The sequence below is a fragment of the Podarcis melisellensis genome (assembly GCF_964234715.1).
Source record: "Podarcis melisellensis genome assembly, chromosome: 1".
Classification (NCBI taxonomy): Eukaryota; Metazoa; Chordata; class Lepidosauria; order Squamata; family Lacertidae; genus Podarcis; species Podarcis melisellensis.
The window spans coordinates 12,430,490-12,457,163 of record NC_138528.1 but is presented as its reverse complement, the minus strand read 5'-3'; the positions used below and the strand labels follow the sequence as shown (position 1 = coordinate 12,457,163).

Here is a 26,674-nt window from a genome sequence, read left to right as displayed (position 1 = left end):
CAGGTGGAGAGGAAACGCTTAGCTCAATGTTATTACTTAAAGAAAAGTGACAAACAGGAAACCGAGTCCAGGATTTCCTGCTTTACTTTGGTACTAACCCTGCATAGACATGTTAAATCAACAAGAATGACAGCATCATTTATTTTCAGTTTTGTGTGACGGGGAATCTTATATTGTCTTACAAGTCTGACTTCATTATAACCAAGTGAAAACAAGAAGGCTGTGTCACTGCATGCCTCGTTTCATAGCTTGGTTTCTCCATTCCTGGATGAGTATTAAGTGGTGAGCGTTTCAAATAGCAGACATAACTGTGTTCCATTGTTTGGTTTACTTTCAGCTGTGATAACCTTGCCTTCAAGAGACTCGGTTTTTATTATTCTCCTGAAGAATCCCCCCTCAAAGCTGTGTGTTAATGCCAATTGAACAGATAAGCTTGCTGTCATTTGTGGCTTTAAAGCAGAGGCTTTCAAACCTTTTAGGCCTTCAGGGAATGCTTTTCTTTCTTTCTTTCTTTCTTTCTTTCTTTCTTTCTTTCTTTCTTTCTTTCTTTCTTTCTTTTGACACACTATTATTCTTCCAGACAGTAGATTTTTTTCTGGTGGGATTCAATCACGTACATACTGGCAAATTCAGGTTGTCCAATTGAAGTGAATTCGGTGCTCTTCCACAATAAGCTCACTTCTTCTCAAAATCAATACCTTTTGTGATCACTAAAATGGCAGAAAAACACGCTGGAAAGTGTGTGGGGTAACAATTGCTCGATGTTGTCTAACATCCCTGCCATCAGATTGAACGCTCCATAAAGAGTCAGTTTCATCTTAAAACCACCTAATGTTTGTGCATTAAACAGGTTGTCAGGAAGCAGCCCCTGACTGACCTGTTGAGGAAACGGTGAGCACCGGGCAGAGAATTAGGAACCATGTTGTGGCTGGTTCATGTTTGGCTCGTGTAGGCATGTTAAGAACATAAGAAGAGCCTCTGGTTCAAGCCATTGTCCCATTTAGTTCCCATTTAGGAACCAGATGTATGGGGGGGGGCCCACAAGCAGGGCCCGATCCCAAGAGCACTCTCCCCTGGAGCCTCAGAGCCATTGATTTCCTTCTTCTCCATCAATTTCTCCAACCCTCTTTTGGAGCTATCCATATTGGTGGCCACCAGGGCCTCCGGGTAGTTTAACTCTGTGCTGTGTGAAGAAGTAGTGGAATTTATCAGTCCTGACTATTCCAATAATGTTAGGTCACATTGCTGCAAATGAATAACAGGGCCTGCCCTAGCATATGGCCAAGTGAAGTAGCTGCCTCAGGCAGCAAATGTTATGGGATGGTGAACTGTGGGGTAGGTTTGGAGGATGGAGCTGTGTGTAACCATGTGGCCTACCGTTTGCTCCCTAAGCTAGCTTCAGGTGCGGTGGAGAAATGTTGTATATGAAGTATGATTTGACTGCCAGACCAGCTGCCTTCTGCCCATGGAAGGAGCGGCAAGCAGTGCCATCTTTTCCTTTGCCTCAGGCAGCAAAATGGTTTGGGCCTGTCCTGATCAAGAATGTGCCTTAGAATGTACTCTCTGCTCTGTTTAAAGCTCCTGTGAGGAGTTAGAAACTTTTGAAACTGTTTGGTAGGGTTTTTTTGGTAGAAGAATAAAGCTAATTTCATTATTTCAGGCTCTTGGTTAATTTTATTAAATTATTCTTTGCTCCAAGTACAGTGGTACCTCAGGTTACATACGCTTCAGGTTACATACGCTTCAGGTTACAGACTCCACTAACCCAGAAATAGTGCTTCAGGTTAACAACTTTGCTTCAGGATGAGAACAGAAATCGTGCTCCAGCGGCGTGGCGGCAGCAGGAGGCCCCATTAGCTAAAGTGCTGCTTCAGCTTAAGAACATTTTCAGGTTAAGTATGGACCTCCGGAACAAATTAAGTACTTAACCCAAGGTACCACTGTATCAAATGACAGCTATAGTATTTGTTAGTTCATCCTGCAAAGCTGCCCTATAATACGGTATCCTCCCACTCAGGAAAGTGAAGATTACAAGACATTTGATTTTATTTCTCTCAGCATTTTCTCTCTCTAAAGGGTTTGTCAGAAGAGGCAGCTTGGAAATGTTAAAGAAGCCTTTTAGTCACTGCTTAGCATTCAGGCTTGAAGAAGCAGAAGACAGATTTATCTCTTCTTCCCCCACAAATTCCTCATCCCTCTTCTCTGCCAAGGCCAGAAGGGCTTGGCTCAGAAGGGGTCAGGAGAAGGGGTTGTTTCCAGAGCTCCTTGGAAAAAGCCAAGGAGTTCTTCTGCTGGAAATAGTTGCTCCTCAACATATCCTTTGCTCCCTGGTGATTTTATTTGCCATGTGCATTTTCTCCTCCTAAGCTTCACGGTACGCGCACAAAAAGCTTATTCACTGTTTCACATTTTCCAGCAATGCTGCCCTGCTTTCTTTTCTTTTTCTTTCTTTTCTTTCTTTTTTTTTTTTTTTTTTTGTTAGCCACCAGAGTGGTTTAGCAGCTGGGCTGTTGTCCAAGCTATTTGGAATTCAAGAGTGGCAGAGAAGGCGAAAAACAAAGAGCCTGATGCTTAACCCCTGTTTTCACTTATTGGACATTCTCATCCCACCCTTTCCCTGCAAGGAATTCGATGCCAGCAACATAGGAAACTGCCTTGGACCAAGCCAGACCAATTGTCCATCTGGCTCAATGGCAGCTGAGCCATCACTGACTGGTAGCAGCTATTCCCTGCATGTATGGCTCTCCCCATCCAACCCATTTTAATCTTAACAACCCTGTGAGGTAGATTAGAGAGATTGACAAGCCCAAGATCACCCAGTGGTTGGGTGGAGTTTTTGACTTGAGTCTCCCCAGTCCTTAGGGATGGGGGTGGGGAGGATCTTCAGATCTCATTGGCCTCCGACTACAACCTCCAAGAGCTGTTCAGCAATAGAACAGCCTTCCTTGGAAGGTGATGGGCTTCTCCAGGGTAATCAGGGATTATTTAGCTGTGATTCCTGCATTGCAGGGGGTTGGGGGTTGGACATCCCTTCCACTTCTACAATTCTGTGAGTCTTCATCTCCCGATTGACCATGCTAGCTGGGAGCTAAAATGGGAGTTGGAGACCCTAGACCATAGGTAGGCAAACTAAGGCCTGGGGGCCAGATCCGGCCCAATCACCTTCTAAATCCGGCCCTCGGACGGTCCAAGAATCAGCGTCTTTTTACATGAGTAGAATGTGTGCTTTTGTTTAAAATGCATCTCTGGGTTATTTGTGGGGGCTGCCTGGTGTTTTTACATGAGTAGAATGCGTGCTTTTATTTAAAATGCATCTTATTTAAAATGTTTGCCGACCGCTGCCCTAAACTCATTTGTTGCTCATTTGACATCGCAGCCAGTAGGTGTGCCTGAGGATTGCACCACTGCATTCCACGTAGTGCTTGCCGCAGAAATATGGCGTTTCTGCCCCCCCTCTCCACACGCACCCCAGGCACTTTTTGAAGACTTCTGTTGAGTTGTTTGGAAACCCAGTCGGTGGATTTGAAGTGTGTTGGCTGCAGTACAGGAGCTTGATCACATGGATAAGGCTCTGCAGAGAGAAACTGGAAGTCCAGCACATTCCTTTGTGGTGACACATCTGTGTTGTGGGGGGAGAGGCTTTTGCAGCAGCCGCTGAGTTTTATCTGAAAGCTGTCAACATTTTGAAAGTTGAGGCACTTTTTGTGGTTCCCCCATGCCCCTGAGGTTTGGCTGAACGTCATCAGGGGCTGAACCTCCAGTGGGCCAGCACCTGCCCTGTGGAACTCCTTGCCACTAGAGGTTCAGCAGCAGCCATCTCTACTCGTATTCTAAGAACTGTTATTATTCAGGCTGACTTTTTGCACCTGAGATTCTTTGCCAGCCATCTCTTGCTGATGTGTCTGACATTTTTTAGACTCGTAGAATTGTTGAGTTGGAATTGGGACTCCATGGGTCATTTAGTCCAACCCCCTCTGTAATGCAGGAATCTAAAACTTCCATGGCCAATGCCTCTTATTGTAATGCGGTGTTTTGTAGTCTGTGGTGCCGCCTTGTGATGAGTTATATAAAAGTACAGTTTATGGATATTTAAGTAAATAAGCCAATAATAAATAAATGCTTGAGATTCTCTCTTTCTCTCTCCCACTTTTAGGAGTCACCGGCCAACATGTCTCTCAAGAAGGAAGGTGTGCAGAAGAAATGGGCTGCCTTGAAGGAGAAGCTGGGTTCTCAGGACTCCGATCAGACGGAGGCCAACCTGGAAAACGCAGAGCCGGAGCTGTGCATCCGCCTCCTGCAGATCCCATCCGTGGTGAACTACTCAGGGCTCAAGAAGCGGCTGGAGAGCAGCGACGATGGCTGGATGGTCCAGTTCCTGGAGCTCTGCGGACTGGATCTCCTGCTTGAGGCCCTGGACAGGCTTTCCGGGAGAGGGGTCTCCAGGATTTCGGATGCCCTGTTGCAGCTGACTTGCATCAACTGCGTGCGAGCAGTCATGAACTCCCAGAAGGGCATCGAGTACATCGTGAGCAATGAAGGCTACGTCAGGAAACTCTCCCAAGGTGAGAGAATGTTTCCCTCGTTCGTTCCATGCGGCGTTTGCAGGCACACAAAACATGTAGTTGCAATGCAATGAAAGTAGACCTAGACCATGGGTAGGCAAACAAAGGCCCGGGGGCCGGATCCGGCCCAATCGCATTCTAAATCCCGCCCATGGACAGTCCGGGAATCAGCGTGTTTTTACATGAGTAGAATGTGTCCTTTTATTTAAAATGCATCTCTGGGTTATTTGTGGGGCATAGGAATTTGTTCATTTTTTTTCCTTCAAAATATAGTCCGGCCCCCCACAAGGTCTGAAGGACTGTTAACCGGCCCCCTGCTGAAAAAGTTTGCTGACCCCTGACCTAGGCAATAAATAAAACGTTTAGAAATATGCAGTGCTTTTTTCTAAAAAAAATGTTTAGGGGTACTCTCATTTTAATAATAATAATAATAATAATTATTATTATTATTATTATTATTATTATTATTATTATTATTATTTATTTATACCCTGCCCATCTGGCTTCCAACAAAAGATAAAAATACAATAAAACATAAGTTATAAAACTTCCCTAACAGGGCTGCCTTCAGATGTCTTCTAAACATCAGATGGTTGTTTATTTCTTTGACATCTGATGGGAGGGCGTTCCACAGGGCGGGCGCCATTACCAATAAGGCCCTCTGCCTGGTTCCCTGCAACCTCACTTCTGGCAGTAAGGGAATCACCAGAAGGCCCTTGGAACTGGACCTCAGTGTCTGGGCAGAACGATGGGGGTGGAGACACTCCTTCAGGTATACTGGACTTTCTTTACTCAAGAAAATCTCCATTATAGTAATTTTCCAACTCGTATTGAAATACTGCCCTTCAATGAGGCCCAACTTTCATCCGTAAAACACCATGCATCCACATTCCACACTGCTCCACACATTAAACACTTGCTTCCGTCTGAGACTCAGGAAACACTGTGAGAGGAAATGAGGCCGCCATTGGGTTCACCGTGCTAGAGAATAAACTTAGAATTTTAATTTTTTTTAGTTTATTCTCCCGTTAGATTCACAAAATGTTTAGGGGCATGCGTACCCCCAGAAAAAAAAGCACTGGAAGTACGCAACCAAACTGGGCAGGGGCACAAGCAGGTGGGATTTGTGCCTTCCTGAACCAAGCCATTTCCTAAGTTGTTGTTAGACTAGGGTTACCAGACGTCCCCGGATTTGCAAACCTGTCCTCGGACAAACTCCATCCCTGGAATGTCCCCAGATTTGCAAATCTGTCCCTGGGAAACATGGCAGCCTCAGCAGCCCGGAGCCAGCCTGGTAGCGCAGTTGGCTCTGGCTGGCTTCAGGAGCTGCTCGCTGCCGCTGCCACTGCCGAAGGGGAACCAGGGATGTCCGGTGGTACAGATCTCCTGCCCCCTTTGTTTTGACAGATCGGGGGAGGCTTGGGAGTCACGGGCAGGCGGGCGCTGCCCAGAAGGTGCACAAGGCGTGTGGTTTCTTTGCCAGGCAAGGTGCAAAGCCCTTCTTTTGCAGCTTGTGAAACATAAATGTGCAGAGTTTTTTTCAGAAAACCAGGCAACACCCACCCACCCGTGACTCGCGAGCCTCCCCCGATCAGTCAAAACAAAGGAGGAAGGGGGCAGGAGATCGGGGAAGGCTTGGGAGTCGTGGGTGGGTGGCACGCCATTGCCCAGTTTTTAAAAAACTCTGTGCATTTACGTTTTACAGGGTGCGAAAGAAGGGCTTTGCACCTTTATACAATATGCATGTGTGCTTGGGCCCATCCCCACTACTGACTCCCTGATGCTTAAAAAAAAGTGTCCCCAGATTCACTGAAAAAAATCTGGTCACCATAGGTTAGACGTACCCTCATTGCTGACCACGGTCCCTCTGTCTCTGCAGCACTTGACACCTCGAACGTCATGGTCAAGAAACAAGCGTTTGAGCTCCTGGCGGCTCTCTGCATTTACTCAGTGGATGGTCACGCTCTGGCACTGGACGCCCTGGATCATTACAAGGCAAGCAGAAAGTCAGTTGTATTGTTAAGGACGCAATGTACACACACGTATGAAAATGCTCTGCTGAATCAGATCAAAGGTTATCTACTCTAGTGTCTTGTTTCCCACTGCGACTAACTGGATGTCTCCAGGAATCCCGCAGGTAGAGCTTCATATAGGGATGGGTGGATTGGCCACTTTGAAAGTGGTTTACCTAGCAAATGTAAATAGATAATAATAATGAGATTTAGTAGTGGGGAAAAATAGGGGAAGGGCTGTAGCACCCTTTACATGCATAAGGTCCCAGCTTCAATCTCCAGCACCACCAGGTAAGGCTGGGAATATCTCCTGCCCAAAACCCTGGAGAGCTGGTGCCTGTCAGTGTAGGCAGCAATGAGATGGACCAATGATCTGACTCTGTATAAGGCTACTTCCCGTGTATCTACATACGTAGGCTCTTCATATAGAGCGATATGGGGAGAGCTGTAGCTCATCTAGTAGGGCATCTGTTTTGCATGCAGAGGGCCCCAGGTTCAATATTAATATCAGTGTTGATATTAATGTTAATATTAATCCAGCTGACTGGGTTTCCCCAGCCAGCATGTACAAAAACATAATACAGATGTACCTTGGAAGTCGAACGGAATCCGTTTTGGAAGTCCGTTCGGCTTCCAAAATGATTGACTTCCAAGGCGCTGCTTCCGATTGGCTGTAGGAATGTCCTGCAGCCAATCGGAAGCTGTGCCAGATGTTTGGCTTCAAAAACCAGAGCAATCACTTCCGGTATCCGATCGTTCGGGAGCCAAAACCTTCGAGTTCACAGGCGTTTGGCTTCCGAGGTTCCACTGTAAAGCATTAAATGTTTAAAAGTTCCCTATACAGGGCTGCCTTCAGATGTCTTCCAAAGGCTGTATATTTACTTATCTCCTTCCTGCTGGAGAGCAACAGCCAGCCAGTGTACAGTAGACAGTACTGAGCTAGAAGAACCAATTGCCTGACTCATTTTAAAGCAGCTTCCTGTGTTCAGCTGTTTTATTAAGAGACTATAGCTAAGTTGTAAAGCACTTACTCTGCAGGGGGGAAATCCCAGGGTTGGTCATCAGTATCTCCATGAAGGGCAGTTGATGGGGAAGAAAACCCTTTTGTGATTCTGGAGAGCCCTTGACAGTCAAAAGTAGGCGGTTCTGGGCTCGATGTGAAAAAGGGTCTGGGCAGTTTTGATGCAAGCAGCTTCCCGTGTTGCTCTTGATTTTGAAGCTTGATTTGACGCGTCTTCGATTTCTGTGTCACAGACGGTGAAGAACCAACAATACCGCTTCAGCGTCATCATGAATGAGCTCTCGACCACCGACAACGTGCCCTACATGATAACCCTCTTGAGTGCCATCAACGCAGTCATCCTGGGGACGGAAGAACTGAGAGCTCGGATGCAGCTCCGCAATGAGTTCATTGGTAAGGACGGCAATCCGGAAACCTAGAACATGATGCAACGTCAATGACAGAGCCATTCCTTGATCCAGACTGGGGTTCTAGGATGCTGTGGTCTAGGTATAGACTAGTCATATACAGAAGGGACGCGGGTGGCGCTGTGGGTTAAACCGCAGAGCCTAGGACTTGCCGATCAGAAGGTCGGTGGTTCGAATCCCCACAATGGGGTGAGCTCCCATTGCTCTGTCCCAGCTCCTGCCAACCTAGCAATTCGAAAGCACGTCAAAGTGCAAGTAGATAAATAGGTACCACTCTGGCGGGAAGGTAAATGGCATTTCCGTGCGCTGCTCTGGTTTGCCAGAAGCAGCTTAGTCATGCTGGCCACATGACCCAGAAGCTGTACACTGGCTCCCTCGGCCAATAAATGAGATGAGTGCTGCAATCCCAGAGTCGGTCACAACTGGACCTAATGGTCAGGGGTCCCTTTACCTTTACCTTTTACTCTTGCTGTTTGCTACACTGCGCTCCTTTGTGAGAAAGGGTGAGATGTAATTAAAGAAAATAAGTTTGTTATTAGGGCTGGACACAACCTGGTTTTCAACATCATGATATATCACCATCTAAACATCGCAATATACTAGTCTATCACAATGTCTGAAATAAGGAAATAGCCATGTTGAGGCATTGACTGGCTTTGTGGCTTGTCCCACATCTTTATTTTTGCATTGCACACAGACACATGTGCATCATGATTTGCAATTTAAAAAAAAATCCCAAAAAACCAGAGGCATTACTTTTGGGAATGGTACAGATGGAAGTACCTAGGAATCAGGGAAAAAATATTTATGTGTGCTACTAAAGCAGCTCGGCTCTTGTTAGCCCAAAAATGGCGGGTGAGTGAGGTCCCTAATAAGGAGGATTGGCGATAAAAAATGATAGAATATGCAGAGTTTGCAGGCCTAACAAGTAAAATAAGGGAGCAAGAAGATCAAGTATAAAAAGTGGAGTGGGGAAAATTGTGGAGTATTTGGAAAATAACTGTAAACATGTGAAAACGCTAGCAGTATTAAGGTGAATTCAACAGTAAAATATGTAATAAAGGAAGAATAAGGGGAGAAATCAAACTAAATGGATATACTGTATAAGAAGATGCAGGAATAGTGGGAAAATTAAAGGAACCAGGGAAGGGGAAGAAGGGAAGTCGTTGATTGTTTTATTATAAAGAAAGATATTAATAGTGGAAATGTATATTTGAATTTGATTTTGGAAATGGTGATAATTTTTTTAAAAAATGATTCGCAATATATTGCAAGGTCAAATATTATGAAACCAATATCACACTATGGACTTCAAACTGGTTTTGGACGATATATTGATATATTGCCCAGCCCTATTTGCTAGTGATTGTGTTCTTTTATGTCAGTGAAACTTTGGGTCCATTAGACCAGTGTTTCCCAACCTTGGGTCTCCAGCTGTTTTTGGACTACAACTCCCATCATCCCTTGCTAGCAAGACCAATGGTCAGGGATGATGGGAATTGTAGTCCAACAGCAGCTGGAGACCCAAGGTTGGGAAACACTGCATTAGACCATCTCTTCAACACATTTTTAATTTGCTCCTTCCAGGTCTGCAGTTGTTGGATATTTTAACCAAGCTGAGGTGAGTCATTTATTACCTTTCTGACTATATCCATTGAGATTTATTTTGCAGTAGCACATCATTTCATGATTATCATTCCCTTGTCGGTACAAATCTTCAGGCCAGCCATTATGTCTGTGGTTATTTCTGTCTAGCTCCAACCACTTTGCATGACAGACCTATGCATCAAGAGATTCGGGCTTGAATAGACTTGTACCACCATTACATTTCCTTTGAAACAGCTGTGCTGTGCTCACATTTAGGGACTGATGGATCGCCGTATTTAAATCGTGGAAGGAATTTCCCCTCTAGTCAAAATGACTAATAACACTGGAGCGTGTTGGAGATTTTTTACTATCTCCATCATTTTTCTAAGACCCCTCAATCTTTTTCTTGCAAATAATGACAATATAGGTATTTTTCAGTTTGATTTTTGCTACCATGAGGTCTAGAAGCATGCTTTTTCCAAACCCATCAGATTCTGCTGTGATCACCTAGGATTTCTTCACACTCCAGCCAAGCAACTCCAGTCCCAGCTGACCTAGGTTGAGACAATTGCTCTAAGGAAGTGGCCCAGTTTTCATGATGAAACACTGGCTTAATAAACTACTTGCTTCCCACTTCCAAATTCTAGCTCGTTTGGAAGCCATTAACTGCAGTTCCCAGTTCATACATAATGAGAAGCAGTAGTTAACAGTATCCAAGGTTATTGAGCCAGGATTTGATCCATTAATGTCTCTAGCTACACTCACCAGTAGGAAACCCCCATTTATTCCTTCTTCTCATTTATTTTTGGTCCATGGGTGCATTTTAATGGAAGAGGACACTAGCAGCACTTGTGATGAGGCAGAGCCATGGGTTTGCCCTCCTGACCCTAGTGTAGCAATGGTTTACCAGGGCTGAGTTGAAACAGGGCAGTGGTGAAGTCAGAGTCATACATCTGCAATGGTTGGAGTCCTGCCAGCATAGCTGCATTGGCCCCAACCTTACCACCACCTGCATCCCCATCCAGGTAATCACCAGTGATGCTGGTGTCTGGAGGGTAGCTGTGCCCCAACCATAGCTGTCAAGCTTCCCTTTTTTTGCGGGTAATTCCCTTATTCCATCGCTGCTTCCCGCTGCTATCCCGGAATGTTAGATATCCCGTCGACTGTCCCCAGACACGTGAGGCTGCTGATCCCTTATTTTCGAGGCTGCTGATGCCTTATTTACAAATCTGAAAGTTGACAGCTATGGCCCCAACCAAGGGCACTGCTACTAAGAAAAGCCACAGGATTCTCTGATTTGCAAATTGACCCACCCTCCAGAAATGTTTCAGGAGACTTAAAATATGAAGAGGTTTCCCTAAATATGTGTATTTCACTTTCTCAGTATGGATGCTTGTATTAAGGAGAGCAGGAAGTAGTTGAGATTTGGGGACACCCTCTCATACCTGTATGTAACTCAAAATGAGCTCAGTTTTTTAACGGAGGGCTTTGCAAATATCTACTGTTGCGGGTTCTTTGCAGAGATATAGAGGATGAGGACTTGCTTATCCAGTGTGAAACGTTTGAGGAGGCCAAGTCTGAAGACGACGAAGAATTGCTGCGGATATGCGATGGGATTGACATGAGCAACCATCAAGAGGTTTTCTCGTCCCTGTTTAACAAAGTGAGTGGGGGGTCTTGTTTTTAAATGCAGCTTTAAACATTTTTAGAACATTCCTGTTCTGTCCCCTCCCCCTTTCCAAATAGCTAATACAGTCATACCTTGGGTTGAATGTGCTTCAGGATGAGCACATTCGAGTTGTGCTCCCTGACAACCTGGAAGTAACGGAGCGCGTTACGTCCGGGTTTCACTGTTTGTGCATGCGCAGACACTCAGAATGATGTCATTCGCATGCGCAGAAGCGGCGAAAAGCGACACATGCATGCGCAGACGTGCAGTCGCTGGTTACGTTTGCTTCTAGATGCGAACGGGGCTCTGGAACGGATCCCGTTCGCATCTAGAGGTACCACTGTAACAAGTATCCATTAAAAACCTAATAAATATCGGATATAAAGCAATAAACAAAGGAAAGCCTCTCAACCCATTAGAAACAACTATATCAATTATTACTCTTATTATTATTATTAAATATCTATACTGCCCTTCATCCGAGGATCATGGGGCAGTTTGCAATATAAAAACGCAAAAATGCACACCATAATAACAGACAAATAACCCCCGCACACACACAGTTTAAAAGGCCATAGATTGTTTAATTAACAATTAAAGAGGAATGTTTTTGCCTGGTGCCTAAATATATGCAATGAAGGAGCCAGGAGAGGGAAAGCTTTGTCAGAAGAGAAACAGCTGCAGCAGAAGTTAGAAGATGCAATGAGTCATGCTGGGCCAAACCTAGGGGCTGTGAAGCCCAGCATCCCCTTGCCACAGTGGACAGCCAGATACCTTTGGTAAGCCTACAAGCAAGGTGTGAGGGCAACAGTCTTCTGCCACCATTATGCATGGTGCTTCAGATCCTGAAGGTGGCAGGTAACCATCTAGCCTTGTCCTCCATGAATACTGGATGTGATATAGAATGCAAACCTTGGTTTCACTCACAGTCCCACTGCACCATGGAGGTTTGTGAGCAAGGTGCCCATTTATCCTGAGGTTTATACATCCCTTGTGTAGAGATGCCCTCTGTCACACATGCACACAAGAATTTGCCCACACGTATCCTGTGCCTGCTTCCACAACTGAGAAATTTGTGGATGCGGGTGGCGCTGTGGGTTAAACCACAGAGCCTAGGACTTGCCGATCAGAAGGGTGAGCTCCCGTTGCTCGGTCCTTGCTCCTGCCAAGCTAGCAGTTCAAAAGCACGTCAAAGTGCAAGTAGATAAATGTGCTCCGGCGGGAAGGTAAACTGCGTTTCCGTGCACTGCTCTGGTTCGCCAGAAGCGGCCTCGTCATGCTGGCCACATGACCCGGAACCTGTACGCCAGCTCCCTCGGCTAATAAAGCGAGATGAGTGCTGCAACCCCAGAGTCGGCCACGACTGGACCTAATGGTCAGGGGTCCCGTCACCTTATCCTGTGCCTGCTTCCACAACGGGGAAATTTGGCTCGGCCCGTACATCCAGCATCAGCAAGGAATAACTTGACAACCCTGAGCTTACAACAGCATAGGTTTTAATAGCCGGATGGGCACCCTGCCATGTAACAATGACTTACGATCTGGAAAGCTTAACTTGTGGCGGCTGCTTTTCGTTTCAGGTGAGCAGCTTTCCAGCCTCCATCCAACTGCTGTCCATTCTCCAGAGCCTCTTGCATCTCGAACCTTCCCATCGCTCCAGCCTGTTGCTGTGGGAATCCTTAGAAATCCTAGTAAGCAGAGCCATCTTGCTTGCAAATGACAGTAAGTGGAAGCTCACTGCAACCTATGATGCAGCCTCAGTGCTGTCTTTCTGTTGTTGTTGTTGTCGTCGTCTTCTTCTTCTTATTCTTTGGCGATCACTCATAGCTAAATAAGATTGTCTTCCATGAACACAGTTTTAACAGTAAGTCCGTAAGTGACTGTGGAGGCCAACTCTGGATCCACACGTCCTTCCATGGTGGGGACATAGGTTTCTGGGCAGGAGTTGATCACGGTGAGGGTTTGCCAAACATGCCTTTCTCTTGGCACATTTCTCCCTTTTGTCCTGAGTTTGTGCTTCTTCAAAGTCCATGACACCTTTGGTAAAGGCTGTTCTCCAATTGGAGCTCTCACAGGCCAGTGTTTCCCAGTTTTCGGTGTTTATACTACATTTTTTAAGATTTGCCTTGAGACAGTCTTTAAACCTCTTTTGTTGATCACCAGCATTATGCTTTCCATTCTTGAGCTGGGAATAAGTAGTTGCTTTGGAAGACGATATTCAGGCATCTGAACAACATGACCAGCCCAACGAAGTTGGTGTTGAAGAATCACTGCTTCGACATTGGGAATGTTGAGAATATTGGAAACATTCTACAGGGGAAACATTTCCCTGCATATTTATATTTATAATGCCCTTTTCCCTAACAGGGACTCAAAGGCAGCTTACAGATAAAATAGAAACTTTTTAAAAAAATGGTGGTGGTAGGGAAATCATAAAAAAAAATTATAGAATTAAAACTGTATATAAATACAAACTTAATATATATATTGTATTTATATATAGTTTTAATTCTATAAATGTGAAACATACAGATAATTACAATAAGAATGACAGGATATCAGCCCTTTGGTTAGAAAGCAGTCAGTTCCCCAAAGCCAGCAGAAGGGCAACAAGGAGGCAGACCATCTATTGCTCTGCCTTCCTACATTCTATGGCAAAGAAAGTTCAAAGAATCATAGAATCATAGAGTTGGAAGAGACCACAAGGGCCATTGAGTCCAACCCCCTGCCAAGCAGGAAACACCATCAGAGCATTCCTGACATATGGTTGTCAAGCCTCTGATTAAAGTCCTCCAAAGAGGGAGACTCCACACTCCTTGGCAGCAAATTCCACTGTCAAACAGCTCTTACTCTCAGGAAGTTCTTCCTAATGTTTAGGTGGAATCTTCTTTCTTGTAGTTTGGATCCATTGCTCCGTGTCCGCTTCTCTGGAGCAGCAGAAAACCACCTTTCTCCCTCCTCTATGTGACATCCTTTTATATATTTGAACATGGCTATCATATCACCCCTTAACCTCCTCTTCTCCAGGCTAAACATGCCCAGCTCCCTTAGCTGTTCCTCATAAGGCATCGTTTCCAGGCCTTTGACCATTTTGGTTGCCCTCCTCTGGACACGTTCCAGTTTGTCAGTGTCCTTCTTGAACTGTGGTGCCCAGAACTGGACACAGTACTCCAGGTGAGGTCTGACCAGAGCAGAATACAGTGGCACTATTACTTCCCTTGATCTAGATGCTATACTCCTATTGATGCAGCCCAGAATTGCATTGGCTTTTTTAGCTGCCGCATCACACTGTTGTGTCTAGCTGTCATCTGAACAGAAAGTGCATCTAACAAACCCCTGTGATACCCATCATTTATATTCTCATGAAGGAATGGCAGAGCTTCCGGCAGGGTGCAGGGTAACATCATCATTTGAAAACCACCAACCCAAAGCACCTCTAATAAAGCCAGGTGACTTGTCCATCATTTTTGATAGATGGGTGCAGCTGAAGAAATACTTGGCGCTTCCAAAGTGGTTTTCTACGGCCACCCCAAAAGTTCCCTCCACCAGCCATTGGACTGGCTATCCCTTGTTCTGCAATAGTAGTCATAGTAGTAATAGTTGATGTTTGTGCAGAAAGAGGCTTTGAACCGGTTCTAAGGATGTCTTGGATCTTCTCCCCTTCATTGCAGTACAAGGCAACAGTGTGGAAGAAGTCATGGAGAGGCTGCTGTCCATCAAGAAGAGGCCAAAGAAAAGAAGCCCAGACTCCCGGCGAGGCGCCAACAAAGTGAATGAGAGCACTCAGACCAATGATGCTTCTGAGGGTCTTCCAAATGCCTGCCAGAAATGTCCTCTTCCCGCGACTTGCTCTCCCGGTGGCCCACCCAACCCAGAGGCTCCAAATATGTCTGAGAGCATTACGCCATCCCAGCTACTGACCTGCTCGGCATTGCCTGGGCAAAACTCCGCTCCATCGAGTGTCCCTCTACTGCCACCACCTCCCCCTCCGCTTCCTGGAACAGCCAGCATGGCATCACAACAGCTGCCGCCGCCTCCACCACCACCTCTCCCTGGCATGATAAGTGCACCACCTCCAGCCCCCCCTCTGCCTGGCATGGCAGGGGTCCCTCCCCCTCCTCCCCCTCTGCTTGGCATGGCAGCGATTCCTCCACCACCCCCACTCCCTGGCATGATAAGCGCGCCACCTCCAGCTCCCCCTCTGCCTGGCATGACTGGGATTCCTCCACCGCCCCCGCTCCCTGGCATGGGAGGTGTGCCACCCCCTCCCCTGCTCCCTGGCATGGGAGGTGTGCCACCCCCTCCCCCGCTCCCTGGCATGGGAGGTGTGCCACCTCCTCCCCCGCTCCCTGGCATGGGAGGTGTGCCACCCCCTCCTCCGCTCCCTGGCATGGGAGGTGTGCCACCGCCTCCACCCCTCGCAGGCAACGTGGATGAAATTGTGGTTGCCCATGTCGAGGTCCCGCTTGGGTACAACAGGCCCTTCCACAAGAGGGTGAAGACTCCGACGCTAAGGATGAAGAAGCTGAACTGGCAGAAGCTGCCCTCCAACGTGGTGAGAGGTAAGTTATGCCAACGCCACGTCCCGTTCGCTTTGTCGCCAGCGCAAATTCTCTCCCAGTGCAAGCCTACCTGCATGTTAAGGTCCTCCTTGCAGGTCCTTTTCCACACGCCAGCTCCTCCTGAAGCATAGCCAGTAGGGTCTTCTCGGTGGTAGCCCCAGTGCTATGGAACTCTCTCCCCAAAGATGTATGCCTCGCTTTCCTCCCTGTCATTTCGACAGCTGCATGTGGCCACCTTGTCCTGATAGGCTTTCGAGCTGCCATGATGCCTGGCAGCTCGAAATATGCCTAGAGCATATAAATATGCCTAGAGCATATTTATTTATATGCTCTAGAATGCTGCTATTTTGACGTGTTTGTAAAAACAAAGTATTTGGCTGTCTCTTTTTCATATCTCGTCATCAATTTTAGTATCTTCAGCTCTCCTGCTGAGATGTCTTTTTAATGCAAATTGATGGATTGCAGCCACAGCCATGCAGATTCTTTCTGAGAATGTTTTCCCCCCAAACAGTGTTGAAAATGGGGCAGCAAATAACTGCCACCCAAGACTATAACGAGTACAGCTTATCATTAATGCACGATAGAAAGGACAGCTGGAGAGGCCTCCGTAATTCAGTCCAACTTTACACTAGTCCTGTGGCATTTTAAAGACTTCAGCGCCATCAACTTTTTCATTTTCTACTGTACTGTTTTCTTTTTCTTTTTTGCATCCAATATCTAATAATTTTCCTGCAGTGCATCATTTCAAGGGGATATATGCAAGGAGAATTTGTTGTGTGCCACCTGCCATAATGCCTTGTGTCTTGTAGAGGGACACTCTATGTGGGCGTCCGTGACAAGCAGTAGTGAGGAGACCATTGAGCCGGACTACACGAGCATAGAGCAATTGTTTTGCTTCCCACAAACGAAGCCCAAGGAGAAACAGGCAGCCCCGGTGAAGGTGGAACCGAAGGAGGTAAGACCATGATCCATCTGGATAACTGCGCAATCTGTCCCAATGATACCAATAAGACTGCCTTGCAGATAGCCACTCGCCTGTGATGATGGAGAATCTCCTTTAGATGACCAGGCAAGGAAGCTTTCAAAGTTGGGGAGGAAAGTTGCTTCTTTTCTTATCATAAAATGATAGAATTATAGAGTTGGAAGGGACCCAAGGGTCATCTAGCCCAACCCCCTACAAAGCAGGAATCTCAACTAAAGCATCCCTGACAGATGGCCATCTAACCTCTGCTTCAAAACCTGCAAGGGAGGAGAGTCCACCACCTGCTGAGGGAGCCCATTCCACTGTCAAATAGCTCTTGCCCTCAGAAAGTGTGTAGTCAGAATCTCCTTCCTTGAAGCCATTGGTTCGAGTCCTACCCTCCAGAGCAGGAGAAAACAAGCTTGCTCCATCCTCCATGTGACAGCCCTTGAGATATTTGAAGGTGGCTATCATAACTCCTTTCAGTCTCCTCTTTTTCAGATTAAACAAACCAGCTCCTTCAGCCTTTTCTTCCTTAAGGAAACCGGGCCAACAGCCCATCTAGTCCAGCATCCTGTTCTCACAGTGGCCAACCGAATGTTTCAATAGGAAACCTGCAAACAGGACCCGAGCACAAGAACACTCTCCCTCCTGAGATATCCAGCAACTGGTGTTCAGGAGCTTGGCTGCCTCCAACTCTCATGGCAGAGCAGAGCCATTATGGCTAGTAGCCATGAAATTGTTTTATCCTCTTTTAAACCCTTTTAAATTTGTCTAATCCTCTTCTTTTCTTGCGGAAGGGCCATAGCTCAGTGGTAGAGCATCTGTCTTGCATGCAGGAAGTCGCAGGTTCAAATCCCATCATCTCTAGGTAGGGCTGGGAAAAGAGACCCCTGACTGTAACCTTGGAGGTAAAAGGTAAAGGGACCCCTGGCCATTAGGTCCAGTCGTAACCGACTCTGGGGTTGTGGCGCTCATCTCGCTTTATTGGCCGAGGCAGCCGGCGTACAGCTTCCGGGTCATGTGGCCAGCATGACTAAGCCGCTTCTGGCAAACCAGAGCAGCGCACGGAAATGCCGTTTACCTTCTCGCTGGAGTGGTACCTATTTATCTACTTGCACTTTGAGGTGCTTTGGAACTGCTAGCTTGGCAGGAGCAGGGACCGAGCAATGGGAGCTCACCCCGTTGCAGGGATTTGAACCACTGACCTTCTGATCGGCAAGTCCTAGGGTCTGTGTTTTAAACCACAGCGCCACCCGCGTCCCTGTAACCTTGGAGAGCTGCTGCCAATTCGTGTATTTTGCTGCCAAACGGACCAATGGTCTAACCATTAAGAAAAAGTGGCCGAGTAACTTTCGTGTGCTTCTTTGTAAGAATGACCAAAAATGTTTTCCTTTTCCGAAATAGATCACGTTTCTGGAGTCCAAGAAGAGTCTCAATTTGAACATCTTTTTGAAGCAATTCAAGTGGTGAGATCTCGTTTCACGACTGAAAAAGAGCATTAAGGTCAAATGTTGGTGAATAATTAACACTCTTTAGCAATCCTAGTAGATGCTGCAATCCTGTGGGGATTGTTATTCATGCAATTCAATAGGATTTAAGGAAATGTGGTTGTCCAAAAGATTGTAACCTGTAAATTTGTGCAAATTTTGCCCTGAATCCAGAACCTCATACGTGCACGCAAATAATTCCCACAAGCAGCCGTTTTGATTCATTTCAATAAAAGTAATGGCATATTTTGACTAGTTTTTAGCTGATGTATTCAGCCCAGATCTCTTTTTTGGCATTGAGGTGGTATAAGAGGAACAACCCCCAAAGACTGTAATAATTGTGCCCCAACATGAGCCTGCAGCTGTCTGAACAGCAGCTAAACTTACGTTACTTTTATTTCTAGGGAGGCTTTTTCTTGCAGCAGCCTAGACCCAAGTGGAATCAAGACACATATAAAAAAAAATTGTGAAAAATGATTTTTTAAAAAACATTTTAAAAAATCTATTGCATTTGCCATAGCTCACCGCCGCCATCTAGTGTCACATTTGTATAATGCACTTTACAATACACTTAAAACATTTTATGTGCAGCTTTATAGCTGAGTCCCCAGTTTGTTGATTGACCTTAGCAATAGATATTCAAAGCTAGACAGTGGTTAATAGCCATTGGCTGATCTAGCCTCCTTGAATGTGTCTTAATTCTTTTCTGAAACTGGCTTAGCTGGTGACCAGCACTACAGCTTGTTGCTGTGAACTCCGTAAGACAATTATGCACAGAATGAAGAAGAGTTTGCTTTTGTTAGGGACAGGGAAGAGGGAGATTTGATTCCGTTTGCATTTAGATGTGAACACACATTATTCACACTTTCTGAAACAGTACAGGAACCAAAACACAGTCATCCTTTGAATCTACACTACTCTGAATTTTGCAATGCAGTTCTTCTATCAAGTAATGTGTTGGGGGGGAATGTGCCCTCTGAAGAAAAGTGTGCATAGAAACACACATATTCTTAGCAAAACTAACATACAAAAATGCACAATATATTAGGGCCTACAAAAATGTGTATATTAAGGGAAAATGCAAAACATGTTGTATCAGAAGAAAATAATAATAATAATAATAATAATAATAATAATAATAATAATAATAATAATAATAATAATAATTTATTATTTGTACCCCGCCCATCTGGTTGGGTTTCCCCAGCCACTCTGGGCGGCTTCCAACAAAGATAAAAGATACACTGAAAATTGCATTATAATGCTAATGACTTTACGTGAGGACTTGAAAACCCCAAAATAAATGAAGACTGATGTTGAAATTTGAAAACTAAACGTAAGCTGGAAAAATGAGAAACTGAGAAACACAAAAATTGATAGGTTCTCCCATCCCTAACATTCATCCATGCTGGACTGACTTGCCAGGCAACTTCAATGGGCAACCTTCAAATTCTAACATTATCAGAAGAGGTCATATGATTTCCCTGCCTCCACTCCCAGTTCATAACCCCCTGTCCCCGCAGGGCAGTAGTTGCGTCTAACCAACAATCTCTTTGATCGATAGCCCAAATGTGGAGGTGGTTGACATGATCCAGAAGGGCGACCGAACGAAGTTTGACGTGGAGGTTCTCAAGCAGCTGCTGAAACTCCTACCCGAAAAGCATGAAGTAAGCTGTGCCCGAAACACACATAAGCAAAGTCTTATTTCAGTTCTTCTCTGTGTTGCAGTGAGTATGTAAACGCAGTGATGTCCTTGGAACTTAACCCTTCTGCTTTCTTCTCAGATAGAAAACCTGAAATCCTTCAAAGAAGAAAAGGACAAATTAGCAAATGCAGACCAGTTCTATCTTCTGCTCCTTGGGGTTCCTAGGTAATGGAAAGCCTCACATCTTTTAACAGGGGCTCTTAAGGAAATGAATCCTATGTTCTAACAGATTGACAGAGTCCCTAACATTTTTATCTGTGGGCATCAAGGTTCACCTCCTAATTTATTTGTTTTTGATTGAGAATTTTTGGCTTTTGTTGCTTAGTGAGGAGTTGTCTGTTTTGAGGGAAGGTTTTTGTTGTTGTTGTTGTTGTTGTTTTGTCTTGCCTGCATTTTATTAGTTTTTGGGAAGTGGAGGCATTTTATCTGTAGTACCAGAAAGGATGTTTATTCAGAATCTTTTCTCTTGTAACTTGAAGCCATTGGTTGGAGTCCTACCCTCCATAGCAGGAGAAAACAAACTTGCTCCATCTTCCATGTGACAGCCCTTGAGATATTTGATATTATTATTATTATTATTAATTTATTATTTATTATTATTTATACCCTGCGGCTCCCAACAGCATATTAATAATAAAAAGCGATAAAACATCAAACATTTAAAACATCCCTAAACAGAACTGCCTCAGATAGTGGTGCCATTTGTTATTCCACTGGTGCTGTATATCAGTGGTTCTCAACCTGTGGGTCCCCAGATGTTGTTGGACTACAACTCCCATCATCCCTGAGCTCTACCCTTGCTAGCTAGGGGTGATGGGAGTTGTAGTTCAACAACATCTGGGGACACACAGATTGAGAAAGGCTGCCATATATTGTTTGACTACAACTCCCATCATCTCCTACCATTGACCATGCTGGGTAAGACTGATTAGAGTTGTACTCCAGAGCCCCTGGGGTCCCCACATTGGCTCCCTCTAGCGTAAAATGATCTTGAGCTAAATAGGCCAGTCACATGGTTCAGTATAAGACAGTGACATATGTTCAGCCTACATCAGGTATACTGCTTTCAGATTTGGAGGTTCCACCTGCCTCTGGTGGCTAGTAGCCATGAAAAGACCTGTCTCTGTTAATGTGCCTGAGAATTCAGCTATCTAGAGGTGCCTGCAGGGAAACTGGGCCACTTAGATCAACATAACATAGCTTTGACCAAGCTCCTCCTCAGCAAGAGCTAGCCTAAAATAATATCAAGTCTTAGTTCTGATTAAATGCACAGCATTTAACACTGGTTATCTATTTATTATTATTGTCATTCAACCCGGACACTGTCATTCAACCCGGTTCCCTCACTGCAAGAAGCGAAGTTACAGGGAACCAGACAGAGGGCCTTCTTGGTAGTGGTGCCCGCCCTGTGGAACGCCCTCCCATCAGATGTCAAGTAAATAAACAACTATCTGATGTTTAGAAGGCATTTGAAGGCAGCCCTGTTTAGGGACGTTTTTAATGACTGATGTTTTAATGTATTTTTAATGCTTTGTTGGAAGCCGCCCAGAATGGCTGGGGTATAAATAATAAGTTGTTGTTGTTTTTTTTATTAAATATTTTCTTGAGTTACAAAAGTACATACCATATTTTTCCATGTGTAATTTCCATGTATAATTCCATGTAATATATTGAAGGTTGTCTTATACACGGATTAATATGCTAAGTAAGCGAGGGCCGATGTTCCAGTGGTAGCAGGTAAATGTTGGAGAGGCTTCTTACCTGATCTTTCCAGCTTAGGAAGAGTATTTGGTGAGTGCCAGTATGTGGTGTATTACAGCACCAGTTCTGCCAGCCAAAGCAGGGGATCGTCAAAAAGCTGCTCAACAGCTCAGCGAACTTATCAAAGAAGCTCAACAACTGTTGAGGGCTCCCCAAAATAGGGGTCATCTTAAACATGGGGTCGTGTTATACACAGAAAAGTACGGTACATCTTTCTCTATTTTCAGATCATAAAGTCCTTTTTACAGATCAGTTCTACTTGATGTGAGACTTTAATGCCGTTTACAGTACAGTGGTACCTCAGGTTACATATGCTTCAGGTTACATACGCTTCAGGTTACAGACTCCCCTAACCCATAAATATTACCTCAGGTTAGGAACTTTGCTTCAGGATGAGAACAGAAATTGTGCTCCAGTGGCGCGGCAGCAGCAGAAGGCCCCATTAGCTAAAGTGGTGCTTCAGGTTAAGAACAGTTTCAGGTTAACAACGGCCCTCCAGAACAAATTAAGTACTTAACCTGAGGTACCACTGTATAAAGTTGGAGGAGAAGAGAGAGCAGGGAAGAGAAGGGCCAGTGCACTTTCATCCTTTCAGCATAGTGTATGTGCGATGTTTTTGTGCCAGCGTCACTGTTTCTGTTCCAGCTACCAGCTGCGGATTGAGTGCATGCTCATGTGCGAAGAGACTGCCGTTCTGCTGGAGATGCTGCAGCCCAAAGCCGAAACCATCAGGAGGGCCTGTGAAGGTAAACAAGGGCTCAACCCCTAGGTAGATCTTGTGTCAGTTCTTTAAAAATGTAGTATAAACACTGACAACTGGGAAACACTGGCCACTGGCCTATGAGTGCGCCAGTTGGAGAACAGCCTTTACCAAAGGTGTCATGGGCTTTGAAGACGCTCGAACTCAGGACGCAAGGGAGAAACGTGCTAAGAGGAAGGCATGCTTGGCAAATCCACACCGTGATCAACTCCCTCCTGGGAACCAATGTCCCCACTGTGGAAGGACGTGTGGGTCCAGAATTGGCCTCCACAGTCACTTACGGACTCATTGTTAAAACCGTGTTTATGGAAGACGGCTACGAGTGATCACCAAAGAAGAAGAGATCTTTTGTGCTCCCCAATGTTTAGACATCCCATCTCAGATGGAGATGTTCAAAGAAATCAGACTCCCCAGGAGGTGTTCTACGGCAGTCCTATATAGAGTAGACCCATTGAAGTTAATGACTAACTTGGGTTCATTTATAGGTAGGACTCGGTCGAATGCAAGAATTGGCTTTTTTAATGAGAAACCAGGTCATACGCTTCCCTAATGCACAGATCTGTGTTTGTGCAGGAAATGCAAACTTTAGCTGTCTTATGTACTCGGTGCCTCCAGATTAGGCTAGCACAGATCAGCCGAGTGATGGTGAATGGAATGGAGCCACGATCCGTTCGGCATGCAGTGTGCTAATCCCATCTGCATAGCAACAGTTTCCAAAGAAACCACAGCCCATAAATGAGCTGTAGGTGCTGCTGCCCTTCACTTGAAAGCCGGCTTCCTGGGTGAGAAATCTGTTCTCCTCCAAACCCCCCAGATTAAGGCATTTTGCTTACTCACGCAAAGATAACTCTGCAAGGGAGGACTGGGGGCACGATGGCAGGCCTCACCTCTCTGTATGTTTCCTAACCTTTATTTGGGATGGGCTGTAGCTCAGTAGCAGAGCATGTGCTTTGCATGCAGAAGGTCCCAGGTTCAATTCTCCGCATATCTAGGGATTCAAATGTCTCCTATTTTGAAACCCTGGGGATCCACTGCCAGTCAGGGTAAACTGCACTGAGCTAAATGGACCAGTGATATTTACTCGTCGTAAGAAAGCTTCGTAGACTCCTGGTTCTAAATCTGATATAGGAATCTTCCACGGCTATGCACAAAAAGAAAGTACCGTATTTTTCGCTCTATAGGGCGCACCTGACCATAGGATGCACCTAGTTTTCAGAGGGGGAAATCAAGGGGGGGAATGATTCCCCCCGCCCCCCAGCTCCGGGAGCAGCAGGCGGGCTGTACGCAGCCTGTGAGCTTTTCCCAGACCTTCTCCCTGCTTTTGCGGGAGGTGGGGGAATTCCCCCATCTCCCGCAAAAGCCCACAAGAGGAAGAAGGGACTGACTCGGCCAATCAGTCCCTTCTTCCTCCTTGGGGAAAAGCCCCCAAGAGTGGCGCGCTCTTTAAAGGCTGTGCGGCTCCTGCGGGCTTTTCTACGAGGTGGGGGAATTCCCCCACCTCGTAGAAAAGTTGGCAGAAGCCGCACAGTCTTTAAAGAGCGCGTGGCTCCTGCGGGCTTTTCGACCGAGCTGCTTTCCCCCACCACCAGCCTCAAAGACCAGACTCTCCTGGCTTCAGCAAAAGCAATGCAAAGCCTCCGGAGCGCAGGCTTCGCGTTGCTATCGCTGAAGCCAAGAGAGCCTGCATTCGCTCCATAGGATGCACGCACCTTTCCCCTTAATTTTTGGAGGGGGGAAAGTGCATCCTATAGAGCGAAAAATACAGTACTTTTCCACACAATACAAACTGTGGAACTCAGTGCTGCAGGAGGCAGTGATGGCCACCAACTTGGATGGCTTTAAAAGAGAACTGGGCAAATTCATGAAGGAGAGGGCTACCAATGGCTACTAGCCACAATCATAGAATGGTCGATGGAAGGGACCCTGAGGGTCATCTAGTCCAACCCTCTGCAATGCAGCTGCCCCATACAGGGATCAAACCTGCAACTTTGGCAATATCAGCACCATGCTCTAACCAGCTGAGCTATCCACTCTCAGAGGCAGTATTTCTCTAAAAACCAGTTGCTTGGAATCACAGGTGGGCAGAGGGCTGTTGCCTTAAGGTCTTGTTTTCAGGCTTTGTACCAATTAATTTTTTTCCTCCCGCAGATCTCCTCACCAGCCAACGATTGCCTGTTTTCTGTCAGTTGATCCTGAAAGTTGGAAACTTCTTGAACTACGTAAGTGATAGTTTAAAACATGCATTTTAGAAGTGGCCTTAGTCTTTCCCTTCCTTTCCCTGTGATTTAGGGATGGGGGAGAGAGATTTGTTTCAGTTCAGTTTCAAAGGCAAACCTACATACGTTTGTGCTTCTTGCAAACCAAAACATAGTTATCCCTCCAAATTCACACTCAAAAAAATCCCCACATGTACCATATTGGCCTGAATATAAGCCTCAGGTTTTCCCCAAATTCCGACCATGAAAAGTTAAAGTGCAGATTATATTCGCGACCTTACAGTATGCAGCCAGGAGCGCAGGGCAAACAGCGCCAGGAGTGCAGCAAAGCACCGTCCGTCTTACGCATAGTCCCCTGTCCACTCCCCCAAGGCCTGGAAGGGAGAGAGCGAGGAAGTGGAAAGGCTGCCAGAACACAGCAAAGCTAACCCCCCCCCCCCCAGTATGCAGTCAGGAGCAGCGAGGAATGGAGCGGCTTATATTTGGGTATTTTTTCTTTCCCTCCCCCCTCCAATTTTAAAGGTGCAGCTTATATTCAGGTGCGGCTTATATTCGGGCCAATACAGTATTTTAGGCGAATTTTTCATGAGTTTTTTTTATGTAAGAAATGCACAAACTGATGCGGAAATTTGGTGAACGGAACTTACAAGATTGGAAAAATGAGAAACCGGCAGAAACCAAAATGGGCAGATTCACCTGTCCCTACTGACTCTGTCGGAGACAGCATTTCTCTATATGCCAGTTGCTAGCAATTCCTTGTGGAAAGAATTCCATTGCACTCAGAACCTGCTTGCAGACATCCCATAATCAAATGGCTGGTTAATGTGAGAACAGGATGCTTGTCTAGATGGGCCTTTTACTTGAACCAGCAAGACTCTTCTTATGGTTTTTTTCTTCTTTCCGTAGGGAAGTCACACAGGAGATGCCGACGGCTTTAAAATTGGCACTTTGCTCAAGCTAACAGAAACTAAAGCAAACCAAACTCGCATTACGTTGCTCCACCATATTTTGGAGGTATTTCCTGATATTTCATGGGTTTTACATAATGTAATTTTATGTTGTGTAAACTGCCCTGAGATCTGCGGATGGAAGGCGATATACAAATTTAATGAATAATAATAATAATGTTTTCTTCTCCTTTTTTGCTTAGGAAGTAGAAAAAAACCACACAGACTTGCTGCAGCTTCCGAAAGACATTGAATATGTTTCAAAGGCAGCAGGGTAGGAATGCATTGTGTGCATGCATGCATGGGGGCGGGTGTGTTTTAAAAAATGTAAAGTTGTTGCCAAGGAAAAAACTGAGACTAGCAAATAAACTGCCAGGACTTTGGTCTTTGAACATCATACAGTGGTGCCCGCAAGACGAACGCCTCGCAAGACGGAAAACCCGCTAGACGAAAGGGTTTTCCATTTTGGAGGCGCTTCGCAAAACGAATTTCCCTATGGGGTTGCTTCGCAAGACGAAAAAATCTTGCGAGTTCCCGTGGTTTTTTTCGCTTTTTTCGCTTTTTCCCCCTTTTCCTAAGCCGCTTAACAGCTGATCGCTAAAAGCCGCTAAACCGCTAATAGCGCTAATCCGCTAAGCCGTCAATGGGCTTGCTTCGCAAGACGAAAAAACCGCTAGACGAAGAGAATCGCGGAACGGATTCGTTTCGTTTTGCGAGGCACCACTGTACTTCAGAGCCAGAGTGGGGAACTTGCAACCCGGTATAGATGTTGTTGAACTGCCAAGTCACGTCAGCCCCAGACAGCAGAGCCAGTTGTCAAGGATGATGGAGACTGTAGTCCAAGATTTGGCTAGAGGTCCTCTATTTCTGTTTCCAAATGTACTGTAGTGAACTTCCTCATTGTTTTTAATCCTCTGCCCAAGACCTACAGTTGCCTGACCCTGATCTCTGGAAAGAGCTTTTATGTAAAATTGGCAAGGGCCTTTATGTACAACCTGTTGGTGCTTGTTTCTT

General features: G+C 45.7%; 1 protein-coding gene across 4 annotated transcripts in view; it reads left to right on the top strand.

Annotated features, from left to right (window-relative positions):
• Positions 1-26,674, top strand: part of INF2 (inverted formin 2) — a 77,601-nt gene that overhangs the window by 36,741 nt on the left and 14,186 nt on the right. For all 4 annotated transcript variants that reach the window (XM_081909237.1, XM_081909235.1, XM_081909236.1 and 1 more), the window contains exons 2-16: positions 4,154-4,562; positions 6,442-6,557; positions 7,829-7,988; positions 9,590-9,623; positions 11,111-11,252; positions 12,839-12,980; positions 14,930-15,820; positions 16,630-16,775; positions 18,189-18,250; positions 19,836-19,938; positions 20,056-20,141; positions 22,383-22,483; positions 24,646-24,716; positions 25,620-25,727; positions 25,864-25,934. In XM_081909237.1, the coding sequence (XP_081765363.1) occupies positions 4,169-4,562; positions 6,442-6,557; positions 7,829-7,988; positions 9,590-9,623; positions 11,111-11,252; positions 12,839-12,980; positions 14,930-15,820; positions 16,630-16,775; positions 18,189-18,250; positions 19,836-19,938; positions 20,056-20,141; positions 22,383-22,483; positions 24,646-24,716; positions 25,620-25,727; positions 25,864-25,934 (2,627 nt within the window). In that variant the 5' untranslated portion in view covers positions 4,154-4,168. The remainder of the gene's footprint in view (positions 1-4,153; positions 4,563-6,441; positions 6,558-7,828; positions 7,989-9,589; positions 9,624-11,110; positions 11,253-12,838; positions 12,981-14,929; positions 15,821-16,629; positions 16,776-18,188; positions 18,251-19,835; positions 19,939-20,055; positions 20,142-22,382; positions 22,484-24,645; positions 24,717-25,619; positions 25,728-25,863; positions 25,935-26,674) is intronic.